The sequence below is a fragment of the Mobula hypostoma genome, chromosome X1, assembly GCF_963921235.1.
Source record: "Mobula hypostoma chromosome X1, sMobHyp1.1, whole genome shotgun sequence".
Lineage (NCBI taxonomy): Eukaryota > Metazoa > Chordata > Chondrichthyes > Myliobatiformes > Myliobatidae > Mobula > Mobula hypostoma.
In genome coordinates, this window is record NC_086128.1 from 26,560,202 (window position 1) to 26,577,332 (window position 17,131).

At 56.3% G+C, this 17,131-nt stretch overlaps 1 protein-coding gene across 1 annotated transcript in view; it reads left to right on the forward strand.

Moving 5' to 3' along the window:
• Positions 1-875: 875 nt before the first annotated feature.
• The window catches only part of LOC134340499 (adenylate cyclase type 5-like), a 41,108-nt gene continuing 24,852 nt past the window's right edge, over positions 876-17,131 (forward strand). Inside the window, exons 1-4 of the mRNA XM_063037808.1 lie at positions 876-967; positions 11,632-11,773; positions 13,176-13,313; positions 13,548-13,576. Coding sequence (XP_062893878.1) covers positions 876-967; positions 11,632-11,773; positions 13,176-13,313; positions 13,548-13,576 — 401 coding nt within the window. The remainder of the gene's footprint in view (positions 968-11,631; positions 11,774-13,175; positions 13,314-13,547; positions 13,577-17,131) is intronic.

Sequence of the window (17,131 nt, forward strand, 5' to 3'; positions counted from 1 at the left end):
CCGTGCACAGTTCCCGTCTCCCAATCCCTTGTCCAGACCCACACTGGGAGCACCGTGCAAAGTTCCCGTTTCTCTATCCCTGGGTCAGACCCACAATTGGAGCGACGTACACAATTCTCAACTCCCAATCCCTGTGCCAGACCTACACCGAGAACACCTTGCACAGTTCCCATCTCCCTATCCCTGGGTCACACTCACACCGGGTGCACCGTTCACAGTTCCCGTCCCCCTATCCCTGGGTCAGACCCAAACCGGGAGCACCGTGCATAGTTCCCAACTCCCTCTCCCTGGGCCAGACCCAAACCGGGAGCACCGTGCACAGGTACCGTCTCCCTATCCCTGGGTCAGACCCACAATGGGAGCAACGTACACAGTTCTCAACTCCCTATCACTGTGCCAGATCTACACCGAGAGCACCTTGCACAGTTCCCATCTCCCTATCCCTGGGTCACACTCACACCGGGAGCACCGTTCACAGTTCCCGTCCCCCTATCCCTGGGACAGACTCACACCGGGAGTACCGTTCACAATTCCCGTCCCCCTATCCCTGGGTCAGACCCAAACTGGGAGCAGCATGCACAGTTCAAATCTCCCTATCCCTGGGTCAGACCCACAATGGGAGCAACGTACACAGTTCTCAACTCCCTATCCCTGGGCCAGACCTACACCGAGAGCACCGTGCTCAGCTCCAGTCTCCCTATCCCTGGGTCAGACCCACAACGGGAGTACCGTGCACAGTTCCCATCTCCCTATCCCTGGGTCAGACCCACACCGGGAGCACCGTGCACAGTTCCCATCTCCCTATCCCAGGGTCAGACCCAGACCTTGAGCACCATGCACAGTTCAAATCTCCCTATCCCTGGGTCAGACCCACAATGGGAGCAACGTACACAGTTCTCAACTCCCTATCCCTGGGCCAGACCTACACCGAGAGCACCGTGCTCAGCTCCAGTCTCCCTATCCCTGGGTCAGACCCACAACGGGAGTACCGTGCACAGTTCCCATCTCCCTATCCCTGGGTCAGACCCACACCGGGAGCACCGTGCACAGTTCCCATCTCCCTATACTTAGGTGAGAGCCACAGTAGGATCACCATGCACAGTTCCCATCTCCCTATCCCTGGGTCAGATCCACACCGGGAGCACCGTGCATAGTTCCCAACTCCCTCTCCCTGGGCCAGACCCAAACCGGGAGCACCGTGCACAGGTACCGTCTCCCTATCCCTGGGTCAGACCCACAATGGGAGCAACGTACACAGTTCTCAACTCCCTATCACTGTGCCAGATCTACACCGAGAGCACCTTGCACAGTTCCCATCTCCCTATCCCTGGGTCACACTCACACCGGGAGCACCGTTCACAGTTCCCGTCCCCCTATCCCTGGGACAGACTCACACCGGGAGTACCGTTCACAGTTCCCGTCCCCCTATCCCTGGGTCAGACCCAAACTGGGAGCACCGTGCACAGTTCCCACCTCCCTATCCCTGGGTCAGACCCAGACCATGAGCACCGTACACAATTCCAGTCTCCCTATCCCTGGGTCAGACCCACACCGGGAGCACCGTGCACAGGTTCCCCCTCCCTCTCCCTGTGTCAGACCCACACCGAGAGTACCGTGCACAGTTCCCATCTCCCTATCCCTGGGTCAGACCCACACCGGGAGCACCGTGCACAGTTTCCGTCTCCCAATCCCTTGTCCAGACCCACACTGGGAGCACGGTGCACAGTTCCCACCTCCCTATCCCTGGGTCAGACACAGACTATGAGCACCGTGCACAGTTCCAGTCTCCCTATCCCTGGGTCAGACCCACACCGGGAGCACCGTGCACAGTTCCCACCTCCCTATCCCTGGGTCAGACCCAGATCATGAGCACCGTACACAATTCCAGTCTCCCTATCCCTGGGTCAGACCCACACAGGGAGCACCGTTCACAGGTACCGTCTCCCTCTCCCTGTGTCAGACCCACACCAGGAGCACCGTGCACAGTTCCCATCTCTCAATCCCTGGGTCAGACCCACACCAGGAGCACCGTGCACAGTTCCCGTCTCACTCTCCCTGGGTCAGACCCACACCGGGAACACCGTGCACAGTTCCCGTCTCCCTATCCCTGGGTCAGACCCACAGCGGGAGCACCGTGCACAGTTCCCATCTCCCAATCCCTGGGTCAGACCCACACCGGGAGCACCGTGCACAGTTCCCATCTCCCAATCCCTGAGTCAGACCCACACCGGGAGCACCGTGCACAGTTCACATCTCCCAATCCCTTGTCCAGACCCACACCGGGAGCACCGTGCACAGTTCCCACCTCCCTATCCCTGGGTCAGACCCAAACCGTGAGCACCGTGCTCAGCTCCTGTCTCTCTATCCCTGGGTCAGACCCACAATGGGAGCAACGTACACAGTTCTCAACTCCCTATCCCTGGGCCAGACCCACTCCGGGAGCACCGTGCACAGTTCACGTCTCCCTATCCCTGGGTCAGACCCACACCGGGAGCACCGTGCACAGTTCCCATCTCCCAAATCCTGGTCCAGACCCACACCGGGAGAACCGTGCACAGTTCCCGTCTCCCTATCCCTGGGTCACACTGACACCAGGATCACCATTCACAGTTCCCGTCTCCCTATCCCTGGGTCAGACTCACAACGGGAGCACCGTGCACAGTTCCCATCTCCCAATCCCTGGGTCAGACCCACACCGGGAGCACCGTGCACAGTTCCCACCTCCCTATCCCTGGGTCAGACCCAAACCGTGAGCACCGTGCTCAGCTCCTGTCTCTCTATCCCTGGGTCAGACCCACAATGGGAGCAACGTACACAGTTCTCAACTCCCTATCCCTGGGCCAGACCCACTCCGGGAGCACCGTGCACAGTTCACGTCTGCCTATCCCTGGGTCAGACCCACACCAGGAACACCGTGCACAGTTCCCATCTCCCAATCCCTAGGTGAGACCCACACCGGGAGCACCATGCACAGTTCCCATCTCCCAAATCCTGGTCCAGACCCACACCGGGAGAACCGTGCACAGTTCCCGTCTCCCTATCCCTGGGTTACACTGACACCAGGATCACCATTCACAGTTCCCGTCTCCCTATCCCTGGGTCAGACTCACAACGGGAGTACCGTGCACAGTTTCCGTCTCACTATCCCTCGGTCAGACCCACACTGGGAGCACCGTGCACAGTTCCCATCTCCCTATCCCTGGGTCAGACTCACACCGGGAGTACCGTGCACAGTTCCCGTCTCCCTATCCCTGGGTCAGACTCACACCGGGAGCACCGTGCACAGTTCCCATCTCCCTGTCCCTGGGTCAGACCCAGACCGTGAGCACCCTGCACAGTTCCCATCTCCCTATCCCTGGGTCAGACCCACACCGGGAGCACCGTGCACAGTTCCCATCTCCCTATCCCTGGGTCAGACCCAGACCATGAGCACCGTACACAATTCCAGTCTCCCTATCCCTGGGTCAGACCCACACAGGGAGCACCGTGCACAGGTACCGTCTCCCTCTCGCTGGGTCAGAACCACTCCAGGAGCACCGTGCACAGTTCCCGTCTCCCTCTCCCTGGGTCAGACCCACACCGGGAACACCGTGCACAGTTCCCGTCTCCCTATCCCTGGGTCAGACCCACAGCGGGAGCACCCTGCACAGTTCCCATCTCCCTATCCCTGGGTCAGACCCACACCGTGAGCACCGTGCACAGTTCCCATCTCCCAATCCCTGGGTCAGACCCACACCGGGAGCACCGTGCACAGTTCCCACCTCCCTATCCCTGAGTCAGACCCACACCGGGAGCATCGTGCACAGTTCACATCTCCCAATTCCTTGTCCAGACCCACACCGGGTGCACCGTGCACAGTTCCCACCTCCCTATCCCTGGGTCAGACCCAAACCGTGAGCACCGTGCTCAGCTCCTGTCTCTCTATCCCTGGGTCAGACCCATAATGGGAGCAACGTACACAGTTCTCAACTCCCTATCCCTGGGCCAGACCCACTCCGGGAGCACCGTGCACAGTTCACGTCTGCCTATCCCTGGGTCAGACCCACACCAGGAACACCGTGCACAGTTCCCATCTCCCAATCCCTGGGTCAGACCCACACCGGGAGCACCGTGCACAGTTCCCATCTCCCAAATCCTGGTCCAGACCCACACCGGGAGAACCATGCACAGTTCCCGTCTCCCTATCCCTGGGTCACACTGACACCAGGATCACCATTCACAGTTCCCGTCTCCCTATCCCTGGGTCAGACTCACAACGGGAGTACCGTGCACAGTTTCCGTCTCACTATCCCTTGGTCAGACCCACACTGGGAACACCGTGCACAGTTCCCATCTCCCTATCTTTGGGTCATACTCACACCGGGAGTACCGTGCACAGTTCCCGTGTCCCTATCCCTGGGTCAGACTCACACCGGGAGCACCGTGCACAGTTCCCATCTCCCTATCCCTGGGTCACACCCAGACCGTGAGCACCCTGCACAGTTCCCATCTCCCTATCCCTGGGTCAGACCCACACCGGGAGCACCGTGCACAGTTCCCATCTCCCTATCCCTGGGTCAGACCCACACCGGGAGCACCGTGCACAGTTCACGTCTCCCTATCCCTGGGTCAGACCCACACCAGGAGCACCGTGCACAGTTCAGTTCTCCCTATCCCTGGGTCAGACCCACACTGGGAGCAACGTGCACAGTTCACGTCTCCCTATCCCTGGGTCAGACCCAAACCAGGAGCACCGTGCACAGTTCCGATCTCCCAATCCCTGGTCCGGACCCACACCAGGTGCACCTTGCACAGATCCCATCTCCCTATCCCTCGGTCAGACCCACACCGGGAGCACCGCGCACAGTTCCCATCTCCCAATCCCTGAGTCAGACCCACACTGGGAGCACCGTGCACAGTTCCCATCTCCCTATCCCTGTGTCAGACCCACACCGGGAGTACCGTGCACAGTTCCCATCTCCCTATCCCTGGGTCAGACTCACACCAGGATTTCTGTGCACAGTTCCCATCTCCCTATCCCTGGGTCAGACCCACAATGGGAGCACCGTACACAGTTCTCAACTCCCTATCCCTGGGCCAGACCCACACCGGGAGCACCTTGCACACTTCCCATCTCCCTATCCCTGGGTCAGACCCATACCGGCAGCACCGTGCACAGTTCACGTCTCCCTATCCCTGAGTCAGACCCACACCGGGGGCATCGTGCACAGTTCACATCTCCCAATTCCTTATCCAGACCCACACCGGGTGCACCGTGCACAGTTCCCACCTCCCTATCCCTGGGTCAGACCCAGACCGTGAGCTCCGTGCTCAGCTCCCGTCTCCCTATCCCTGGGTCAGACCCACAACGGGAGTACCATGCACAGTTCCCGTCTCCCTATCCCTGGGTCAGACTCACACCAGGATTTCTGTGCACAGTTCCCATCTCCCTATCCTTGGGTCAGACCCACACCGGGAGCACCGTGCACAGTTCCCATCTCCCAATCCCTGGGTCAGAACCACTCCAGGAGCACCGTGCACAGTTCCCGTCTCCCTCTCCCTGGGTCAGACCCACACCGGGAACACCGTGCACAGTTCCCATCTCCCTATCCCTGGGTCAGACCCACACCGGGAGCATCGTGCACAGTTCACATCTCCCAATTCCTTGTCCAGACCCACACCGGGTGCACCGTGCACAGTTCCCACCTCCCTATCCCTGGGTCAGACCCAAACCGTGAGCACCGTGCTCAGCTCCTCTCTCTCTATCCCTGGGTCAGACCCACAATGGGAGCAACGTACACAGTTCTCAACTCCCTATCCCTGGGCCAGACCCACTCCGGGAGCACCGTGCACAGTTCACATCTGCCTATCCCTGGGTCAGACCCACACCAGGAACACCGTGCACAGTTCCCATCTCCCAATCCCTGGGTCAGACCCACACCGGGAGCACCGTGCACAGTTCCCATCTCCCAAATCCTGGTCCAGACCCACACCGGGAGAACCATGCACAGTTCCCGTCTCCCTATCCCTGGGTCACACTGACACCAGGATCACCATTCACAGTTCCCGTCTCCCTATCCCTGGGTCAGACTCACAACGGGAGTACCGTGCACAGTTTTCGTCTCACTATCCCTCGGTCAGACCCACACTGGGAACACCGTGCACAGTTCCCATCTCCCTATCTTTGGGTCAGACTCACACCAGGAGTACCGTGCACAGTTCCCGTCTCCCTATCCCTGGGTCAGACTCACACCGGGAGCACCGTGCACAGTTCCCATCTCCCTGTCCCTGGGTCAGACCCAGACCGTGAGCACCCTGCACAGTTCCCATCTCCCTATCCCTGGGTCAGACCCACACCGGGAGCACCGTGCACAGTTCCCATCTCCCTATCCCTGGGTCAGACCCAGACCGTGAGCACCGTGCACAGTTCCCGTCTCCCTATCCCTGGGTCAGACCCACACCGGCAGCAACGTGCACAGTTCACGTCTCCCTATCCCTGGGTCAGACCCACACCAGGAGCACCGTGCACAGTTCAGTTCTCCCTATCCCTGGGTCAGACCCACACTGGGAGCACCGTGCACAGTTCCCACCTCCCTATCCCTGGGTCAGACACAGACCATGAGCACCGTGCACAGTTCCAGTCTCCCTATCCCTGGGTCAGACCCACACCGGGAGCACCGTGCACAGTTCCCATCTCCCTATCCTTGGGTCAGAGCCACAGTAGGATCACCATGCACAGTTCCCATCTCCCTATCCCTGTGTCAGATCCACACCGGGAGCACCGTGCACAGTTCACGTCTCCCTATCCCTGGGTCAGGACCACACCGGGAGCACCGTGCACAGTTCCCATTTCCCAGTCCCTGGGTCAGACCCACACCAGGATCACCGTGCGTAGTTCCCGTCTCCCTATTCCTGGGTCAGATCCACACCAGTAGCACAGTGCGTAGTTGCCAACACCCTCTCCCTGGGCCAGACCCAAACCGGGAGCACCGTGCATAGGTATCGTCTCCCTATCCCTGGGTCAGACCCACACCAGCAGCACCGTGCACCGTTCCCATCTCCCTATCCCTGGGTCAGACCCACTCCAGGAGCATCGTGCACAGTTCCCGTCTCCCTATCCCTGGCTCAGACCCACACCCGGAACATCATGCACAGTTCCCATCTCCCTATCCCTGGGTCAGACCCACACTGGGAGCACTGTGCATAGTTCACATCTCCCAATCCCTGGGTCAAACCCTCACCGGGAGCACCGTGCACAGTTCCTGTCTCCCAATCCCTGGTCCAGACTCACACCGGGAGTACCGTGCACAGTTCCCGTCTCCCTATCCCAGGGTCAGACCCACACCAGGAGCACCGTGCACAGTTCCCATCTCCCAATCCCTGGGTCAGACCCAGACCGTGAGCACCGTGCTCAGCTCCCGTTTCTCTATCCCTGGGTCAGACCCATAATGGGAGCGACGTACACAATTCTCAACTCCCAATCCCTGTGCCAGACCTACACCGAGAGCACCTTGCACAGTTCCCATCTCCCTATCCCTGTGTCACGCTCGCACCGGGAGCACCGTTCACAGTTCCCGTCCCCCTATCCCTGGGTCAGACTCACACCGGGAGTACCGTTCACAGTTCCCGTCCCCCTATCCCTGGGTCAGACGCAAACCGGGAGCACCGTGCATAGTTCCCAACTCCCTCTCCCTGGGCCAGACCCAAACCGGGAGCACCGTGCACAGGTACCGTCTCCCTATCCCTGGGTCAGACCCACAATGGGAGCGACGTACACAGTTCTCAACTCCCTATCACTGTGCCAGATCTACACCGAGAGCACCTTGCACAGTTCCCATCCCCCTATCCCTGGGACAGACTCACACCGGGAGTACCGTTCACAGTTACCGTCCCCCTATCCCTGGGTCAGACCCAAACTGGGAGCACCATGCACAGTTCTCACCTCCCTATCCCTGGGTCAGACCCAGACCATGAGCACCGTGCACAATTCCAGTCTCCCTATCCCTGGGTCAGACCCACACCGGGAGCACAGTGCACAGGTACTGTCTCCCTTTCCCTGTGTCAGACCCACACCAGGAGCACCGTGCACAGTTCCCATCTCCCAATCCCTGGGTCAGAACCACTCCAGGAGCACCGTGCACAGTTCCTGACTCCCTCTCCCTGGGTCAGAACCACACCGGGAACACCGTGCACAGTTCCCGTCTCCCTATCCCTGGGTCAGAACCACACCGGGAGCACCGTGCACAGTTCCCATCTCCCTATCCCTGGGTCAGACTCCCACCGGGAGCACCGTGCACAGTTCCCATCTCCCTATCCTTAGGTCAGAGCCACACCGGGAGCACCGTGCACAGTTCACGTCTCCCTATCCCTGGGTCAGGACCACACCGGGAGCACCGTGCACAGTACCCGTCGCCCTATCCCTGGGTTAGACCCACACCTGGAGCACCATGCACAGTTCCCATCTCCTAATCCCTGGGTCAAACCCTCACCGGGAGCACCGTGCACAGTTCCTATCTCCCAATCCCTGGGTCAGACCCACACCGGGAGCACCGAAAACAGTTTCCATTTCCCATTCCCTGGTCCAGACTCACCCCGGAAGCACCGTTCACAGTTCCCGTCTCCCTATCCCTGGGTCAGACTCACACCGGGAGTAGCGTGCACAGTTCCCGTCTCCCTATCCCTGGGTCAGACCCACACCGGGAGCACCGTGCACAGTTCAAATCTCCCTATCCCTGGGTCAGACCCACACGGGGAGCCCCGTGCATAGTTCCCAACTCCCTCTCCCTGGGCCAGACCCAAACCGGGAGCACCGTGCACAGTTCCCGTCTCCCTATCCCTGGGTCAGACCCACACCGGGAGCACCATGCACAGTTCACGTCTGCCTATCCCTGGGTCAGACCCACACCAGGAACACCGTGCACAGTTCCCATCTCCCAATCCCTGGGTCAGACCCACACCGGGAGCACCGTGCACAGTTCCCATCTCCCAAATTCTGGTCCAGACCCACACCGGGCGAACCGTGCACAGTTCCCGTCTCCCTATCCCTGGGTCACACTCACACCGGGATCACCATTCACAGTTCCCGTCTCCCTATCCCTGGGTCAGACTCACAACGGGAGTACCGTGCACAGTTTCCGTCTCACTATCCCTCGGTCAGACCCATACTGGGAACACCGTGCACAGTTCCCGTCTCCTTATCCCTGGGTCAGACCCACACCGGGAGCACCGCGCACATTTCCCATCTCCCTATCCCTGGGTCAGACCCTCACCGGGAGCACCGTGCACAGTTCCCATCTCCCAATCCCTGGGTCAGAACCACTCCAGGAGCACCGTGCACAGTTCCTGTCTCCCTCTCCCTGGGTCAGAACCACACCGGGAACACCGTGCACAGTTCCCGTCTCCCTATCCCTGGGTCAGACCCACACCGGGAGCACCGTGCACAGTTCCCATCTCCCTATCCCAGGGCCAGACCCACACCGGGAGCACCGTGCACAGTTCCCTTCTCCCAATCCCTGGGTCAGACCCACACCAGGAGCACCGTGCACAGTTCCCACCTCCCTATCCCTGGGTCAGACCCACACCGGGAGCACCATGCACACAGTTCCAGTCTCCCTATCCCTGGGTCAGACCCACACCGGGAGTACCGTGCACAGTTCCCATCTCCCTATCCCTGGGTCAGACCCACACCGGGAGTACCGTGCACAGTTCCCATCTCCCTATCCTTAGGTCAGAGCCACAGCAGGATCACCATGCACAGTTCCCATCTCCCTATCCCTGGGTCAGATCCACACCGGGAGCACCGTGCATAGTTCCCAACTCCCTCTCCCTGGGCCAGACCCAAACCGGGAGTACCGTGCACAGTTCCCGTCTCCCTATCCCTGGGTCAGACCCACACTGGGAGTACCGTGCACCGTTCCCATCTCCCTATCCCTGGGTGTGAGACCCAGACCGTGAGCACCGTGCACAGGTCACGTCTCCCTATCCCTGGGTCAGACCCACAATGGGAGCACTGTACACAGTTCTCAACTCCCTATCCCTGGGCCAGACCCACACCGGGAGCACCTTGCACAGTTCCCATCTCCCTATCCCAGGGTGAGACCCACACCTGGAGCAGCGTGCATAGTTCCCATCTCCCCCCCCCCCCCCCGGGACAGACCCACACAGGGAGCACCATGCACAGTTCCCTTCTCTGTATCCCTGGGTCAGACCCACACCAGGAGCACCGTGCACAGTTCCCGTCTCCCTATCCCTGGGTCAGACCCACACCGGGAGCACCATGCACAGTTCACGTCTGCCTATCCCTGGGTCAGACCCACACCAGGAACACCGTGCACAGTTCCCATCTCCCAATCCCTGGGTCAGACCCACACCGGGAGCACCGTGCACAGTTCCCATCTCCCAAATTCTGGTCCAGACCCACACCGGGCGAACCGTGCACAGTTCCCGTCTCCCTATCCCTGGGTCAAACTCACACCGGGATCACCATTCACAGTTCCCGTCTCCCTATCCCTGGGTCAGACTCACAACGGGAGTACCGTGCACAGTTTCCGTCTCACTATCCCTCGGTCAGACCCATACTGGGAACACCGTGCACAGTTCCCGTCTCCTTATCCCTGGGTCAGACCCACACCGGGAGCACCGCGCACATTTCCCATCTCCCTATCCCTGGGTCAGACCCTCACCGGGAGCACCGTGCACAGTTCCCATCTCCCAATCCCTGGGTCAGAACCACTCCAGGAGCACCGTGCACAGTTCCTGTCTCCCTCTCCCTGGGTCAGAACCACACCGGGAACACCGTGCACAGTTCCCGTCTCCCTATCCCTGGGTCAGACCCACACCGGGAGCACCGTGCACAGTTCCCATCTCCCTATCCCTGGGCCAGACCCACACCGGGAGCACCGTGCACAGTTCCCATCTCCCAATCCCTGGGTCAGACCCACACCAGGAGCACCGTGCACAGTTCCCACCTCCCTATCCCTGGGTCTGACCCACACCGGGAGCACCATGCACACAGTTCCAGTCTCCCTATCCCTGGGTCAGACCCACACCGGGAGTACCGTGCACAGTTCCCATCTCCCTATCCCTGGGTCAGACCCACACAGGGAGCACTGTGCACAGTTCCCATCTCCCTATACTTAGGTCAGAGCCACAGTAGGATCACCATGCACAGTTCCCATCTCCCTATCCCTGGGTCAGATCCACACCGGGAGCACCGTGCATAGTTCCCAACTCCCTCTCCCTGGGCCAGACCCAAACCGGGAGTACCGTGCACAGTTCCTGTCTCCCTATCCCTGGGTCAGACCCACACCGGGAGTACCGTGCACCGTTCCCATCTCCCTATCCCTGGGTGTGAGACCCAGACCGTGAGCACCGTGCACAGGTCACGTCTCCCTATCCCTGGGCCAGACCCACACCGGGAGCACCTTGCACAGTTCCCATCTCCCTATCCCTGGGTGAGACCCACACCTGGAGCAGCGTGCATAGTTCCCATCTCCCCCCCCCCCGGGACAGACCCACACAGGGAGCACCGTGCACAGTTCCCTTCTCTGTATCCCTGGGTCAGACCCACACCGGGAGCACCGTGCACAGTTCCTGTCTCCATATTGGTGAGGCTCAGGGTGTCGATGAACCCTTAGCCTCCTGTTCTTGCAGGAAAATCCACATCACCAAGGCCACTCTACAGTTCCTGAATGATGATTACGATGTGGAACCCGGTTATGGAGGGGTGAGGAATGCCTACCTCAGGGAGAACCGTATCGAGACATTCCTGATCATTGGTTGCAACCAAAAACAGGCAGGTGGTCTTTCACTCTCCCTCTCCTGAGGCGTGGTTGTTTTGGTGAGAGCTCGGGATCACTGCCGACCAGCCCAGGGTCAACGGGTTGGGTTTGGATATTGTAATCCTGGGGAGAGGGGTGTGGGAATCAGGTTAAGTGGCTGATTGCATAGAGGCTCTGGAAGTGGAGTGTGTTCCTGGGGAGTGGAGTAAAGAGAATGCAGGGATATCTTTCCATGGGAAGGGGTAGGATATGGAGCAGATCCTATCGGAGTTTTATGGAAAATAAGTAATTGAGTAGGATAGCAGTGGATGTGGGGTGGAGCAACATGTTGCAGGAGGGAGAGTATCAGAGTGATACAGCAGGGAAACAGGCCCTTCAGCCCAACTGATCCATGCTAGCCAAGATTCCTATCTAAGCCAGTCCCATTTACCCACATTTGGCCCATATACCTCTAAACCTTCCCTATCTCCATACCTGTCCAAGTTATTTTTTAACATTGTTAATGTATCTGTCTCATCCACCTCCTCTGGCAGCTCATTCCATATACGGACCACCCTCTGGGTGAAAAATTACCCCTCAGGGTCCTGTTAAATCTTTCCTCTTTCACCTTAAACCTGTGTCCTCTAGTTCTTGGTTACCCAGCCCTGGGAAAACGACAAAGGGTTCACTCTATCGATGGCCCTCATGGTTTTTTAACCTCTTTAAGGTCACCCCTCAGTCTCTTACACTCCAAAGAAAAAGTCCCAGTCCCAACCTTTCCAAACCTCTCTCCATAACTCAGTGCCTTCAGTCCCAGCAACATCCTGTAAATCTCCTCTGCATTCTTTTCAGTTTAAATGCACTATTCCTACAGCAAGCTGACCACAACTGAACACAGTACTCCAAGTGTGGCCTCACCAATACCTTGTCCAACTGCAACGTAACGTCCCAACTTCTATACCCAATGCCCTGACTGATTGAAGCCAGAATGCCAAATGTCTTCCTCTCTGTCCTGCATCTGTACGTGAGCTGTATCTGTACGGTAAGCTCCCTCTGTTCCACAACACACTTCAGGGCACCACTGTGAGGGGTAGTATTGATCTGACCACAGTGTCTGAGGGCTCGCTCAGTGGTGAAGACTGTGCGGGGAAGGTGGGGGTGGGAGGTGGAGCACGTGGGATGCACAATCCCCCAGTTATAAGACCCTGCAAGAGCTTCCCTGCGCGTCTGCCCGTTTCCAGTGCAAGGAAAACTGGCCCAGAGCCTAAATCGCCATAGGTGGGGTAGGGAGAGTGGATGTCTACAGTCACTGAGGGAGGGGCCTGTGTGTAACCGGCACTGTGGGAGGGGCGGTGAGGAGGGAGTGTGGGATGATTGGGTCACTGTTGCCTGGATCTCACCGTTGACAATATTTTCTACCCTCGCCTCCCCCAACAGAGGGAAGGCAAGGCCACGTTGGCCAAACTGCAGCGAGCACAGGCTCTCCCCACCTCCATCCCAGGCTCCTCATGGGAGTCCAACAGACATGTAAATCTCCACATGCTCCACCACCCTTCCAAGGACCTGCACGTACCGGTAAGGATGCCTCCCGCACACACTCTGCTGCCTCTCCCTGTGACCCCTTTACCCCCCTCGTCCATCAACCCCACCTCCTCGCCCTTCGTCCCCACCTCCTCATCCGTCTTCAGCTTGGGAACTGTAGCCCAGTGCTGCCTCTTGCAGTCAAACAGCCGGAGGGTGGGGTCAGTGTTGTGTGCCCTGGAGCTTGTTAACTCTCTCTCTCTTACCCCCCCCCCCTTTCTTTTCCAGGGAATCATGGATTACATCGGAAAAGAAAAGTGAGTTCCCGGTCTTCCTAGAATGTTTTCTAGGTCAGGCATACACCTGCCGGAACAGCACTGGGATCAGGTCACTCTGCAGAGAAAACAGCCCAAGTTTCTCCTTACAGCTCACGCCCTTCATTCCAGGCAGCATCCCGGCGAACCTCTTCTGTAAAGCCTCCACAGCCGTCCTGTAATCGATATGGGTAGAGCTGCGTAACACTAAGGGGCAGAAGACGCTGGTGGGAGTTGTGTACAGGCCACCTAACAGTAGTAGTGAGGTCGGAGATGGTATTAAACAGGAAATTAGAAATGTGTGCAATAAAGGAACAGCAGTTATAATGGGTGACTTCAATCTACATGTAGACTGGGTGAACCAAATTGGTAAAGGTGCTGAGGAAGAGGATTTCTTGGAATGTATGCGGGATGGTTTTTTGAACCAACATGTCGAGGAACCGACTAGAGAGCAGGCTATTCTGGACTGGGTTTTGAGCAATGAGGAAGGGTTAATTAGCGATCTTGTCGTGAGAGGCCCCTTGGGTAAGAGTGACCATAATATGGTGGAATTCTTCATTAACATGGAGAGTGACGTAGTTAATTCAGAAACAAAGGTTCTGAACTTAAAGAGGGGTAACTTTGAAGGTATGAGACATGAATTAGCTAAGATAGACTGGCAAATGACACTTCAAGGATTGACGGTGGATATGCAATGGCAGGCATTTAAAGGTTGCATGGATGAACTACAACAATTGTTCATCCCAGTTTGGCAAAAGAATAAATCAAGGAAGGTAGTGCACCCGTGGCTGACAAGAGAAATTAGGGATAGCATCAATTCCAAAGAAGTAGCATACAAATTAGCCAGAGAAAGTGGCTCACCTGAGGACTGGGAGAAATTCAGAGTTCAGCAGAGGAGGACAAAGGGCTTAATTAGGAAGGGGAAAAAAGATTATGAGAGAAAACTGGCAGAGAACATAAAAACGGACTGTAAAAGCTTTTATAGATATGTAAAAAGGAAAAGACTGATAAAGACAAATGTAGGTCCCCTGCAAACAGAAACAGGTGAATTGATTATGGGGAGCAAGGACATGGCAGACCAATTGAATAATTACTTTGGTTCTGTCTTCACTAAGGAGGACATAAATAATCTTCCAGAAATAGTAAGGGACAGAGGGTCCAGTGAGATGGAGGAACTGAGCGAAATACATGTTAGTAGGGAAGTGGTGTTAGGTAAATTGAAGGGATTGAAGGCAGATAAATCCCCAGGGCCAGATGGTCTGCATCCCAGAGTGCTTAAGGAAGTGGCCCAAGAAATAGTGGATGCATTAGTGATAATTTTTCAAAACTCGTTAGATTCTGGACTAGTTCCTGAGGATTGGAGGGTGGCTAATGTAACCCCACTTTTTAAAAAAGGAGGGAGGGAGAAACCGGGGAATTATAGGCCGGTTAGCCTAACGTCGGTGGTGGGGAAACTGCTGGAGTCAGTTATCAAGGATGTGATAACAGCACATTTGGAAAGCGGTGAAATGATCGGACAAAGTCAGCATGGATTTGTGAAAGGAAAATCATGTCTGACGAATCTCATAGAATTTTTTGAGGATGTAACTAGTAGAGTGGATAGGGGAGAACCAGTGGATGTGGTATATTTGGATTTTCAAAAGGCTTTTGACAAGGTCCCACATAGGAGATTAGTGTGCAAACTTAAAGCACACGGTATTGGGGGTAAGGTATTGGTGTGGGTGGAGAATTGGTTAGCAGACAGGAAGCAAAGAGTGGGAATAAACGGGACCTTTTCAGAATGGCAGGCGGTGACTAGTGGGGTACCGCAAGGCTCAGTGCTGGGACCCCAGTTGTTTACAATATATATTAATGACTTGGATGAGGGAATTAAATGCAGCATCTCCAAGTTTGCGGATGACACGAAGCTGGGTGGCAGTGTTAGCAGTGAGGAGGATGCTAAGAGGATGCAGGGTGACTTGGATAGGTTGGGTGAGTGGGCAAACTCATGGCAGATGCAATTTAATGTGGATAAATGTGAAGTTATCCACTTTGGTGGCAAAAATAGGAAAACAGATTATTATCTGAATGGTGGCCGATTAGGAAAAGGGGAGGTGCAACGAGACCTGGGTGTCATTATACACCAGTCATTGAAAGTGGGCATGCAGGTACAGCAGGCGGTGAAAAAGGCGAACGGTATGCTGGCATTTATAGCGAGAGGATTCGAGTACAGGAGCAGGGAGGTACTACTGCAGTTGTACAAGGCCTTGGTGAGACCACACCTGGAGTATTGTGTGCAGTTTTGGTCCCCTAATCTGAGGAAAGACATCTTTGCCATAGAGGGAGTACAAAGAAGGTTCACCAGATTGATTCCTGGGATGGCAGGTCTTTCATATGAAGAAAGACTGGATGAACTGGGCTTGTACTCGTTGGAATTTAGAAGATTGAGGGGGGATCTGATTGAAACGTATAAGATCCTAAAGGGATTGGACAGGCTAGATGCAGGAAGATTGTTCCCGATGTTGGGGAGGTCTAGAACGAGGGGTCACAGTTTGAGGATAGAGGGGAAGCCTTTTAGGACCGAGGTTAGGAAAAACTTCTTCACACAGAGAGTGGTGAATCTGTGGAATTCTCTGCCACAGCAAACTGTTGAGGCCAGTTCATTAGCTATGTTTAAAAGGAAGTTAGATATGGCCCTTGTGGCTACAGGGGTCAGGGGGTATGGAGGGAAGGCTGGGTTCTGAGTTGGATGATCAGCCATGATCATAATAAATGGCGGTGCAGGCTCGAAGGGCCGAATGGCCTACTCCTGCACCTATTTTCTATGTTTCTATGTTTCTATGTAATGGGGCGATCAGAACTGAATGAAATACTCTAGATGCAGCCTGAACAGTTTTATAAAGCTGTAACATAACTTCCTGGCTCTTGAACTCGGTGTCCAGACTAATAAGGGCAAATGTCCATGTGCCTTATTTACCACTCTATCACTATGCGCAGACTCTTTCAGGAAGCAATGGACTGGGACCCCATGATCCCTTTGTTCATCAACACGGTTAAGTGTCCTGCCTCTCTTCACTTTTGACCTCCCAAAGTGTAACACCTCACACTTGCCCAGACGGAACTGCCCCTGCCATTTCTCTGTCCGTATCTGTCTGAGTCACAAACAGCAAGATGGTGTAATGGTTAGCCTAACGCCGACAGCCCAGCTTCATTTCCCGTTTCTGTAAGAAGTTTGTTTGTTCTCCCATGCCCGCATGCTCAGGTCGCTTCTCACGTTCCAAAGACGTACGGGTTGGGGCTGGTAAATTGTGGACATGCTACGTTGGCATCAGAGGTACGGTGACACTTGCAAGCTGCCCTCAGCAGATCCTCGGACTGTTTTGGTTGTCGATGCTAATGATGCAATTCACTGTATCTTTCGATGTGCATAAGATATCGGAGCAGAATTAGGCCATTTGGCCCATTGAGTCTGCTCCACCATTTCATCATGGCAGATCCATTTCCCTCTCGGCCCCAATCTCCTGCTTTCCACCTTCAAGAACTTATCAACCTTTTCCTTAAATATACATAAAGACTTGG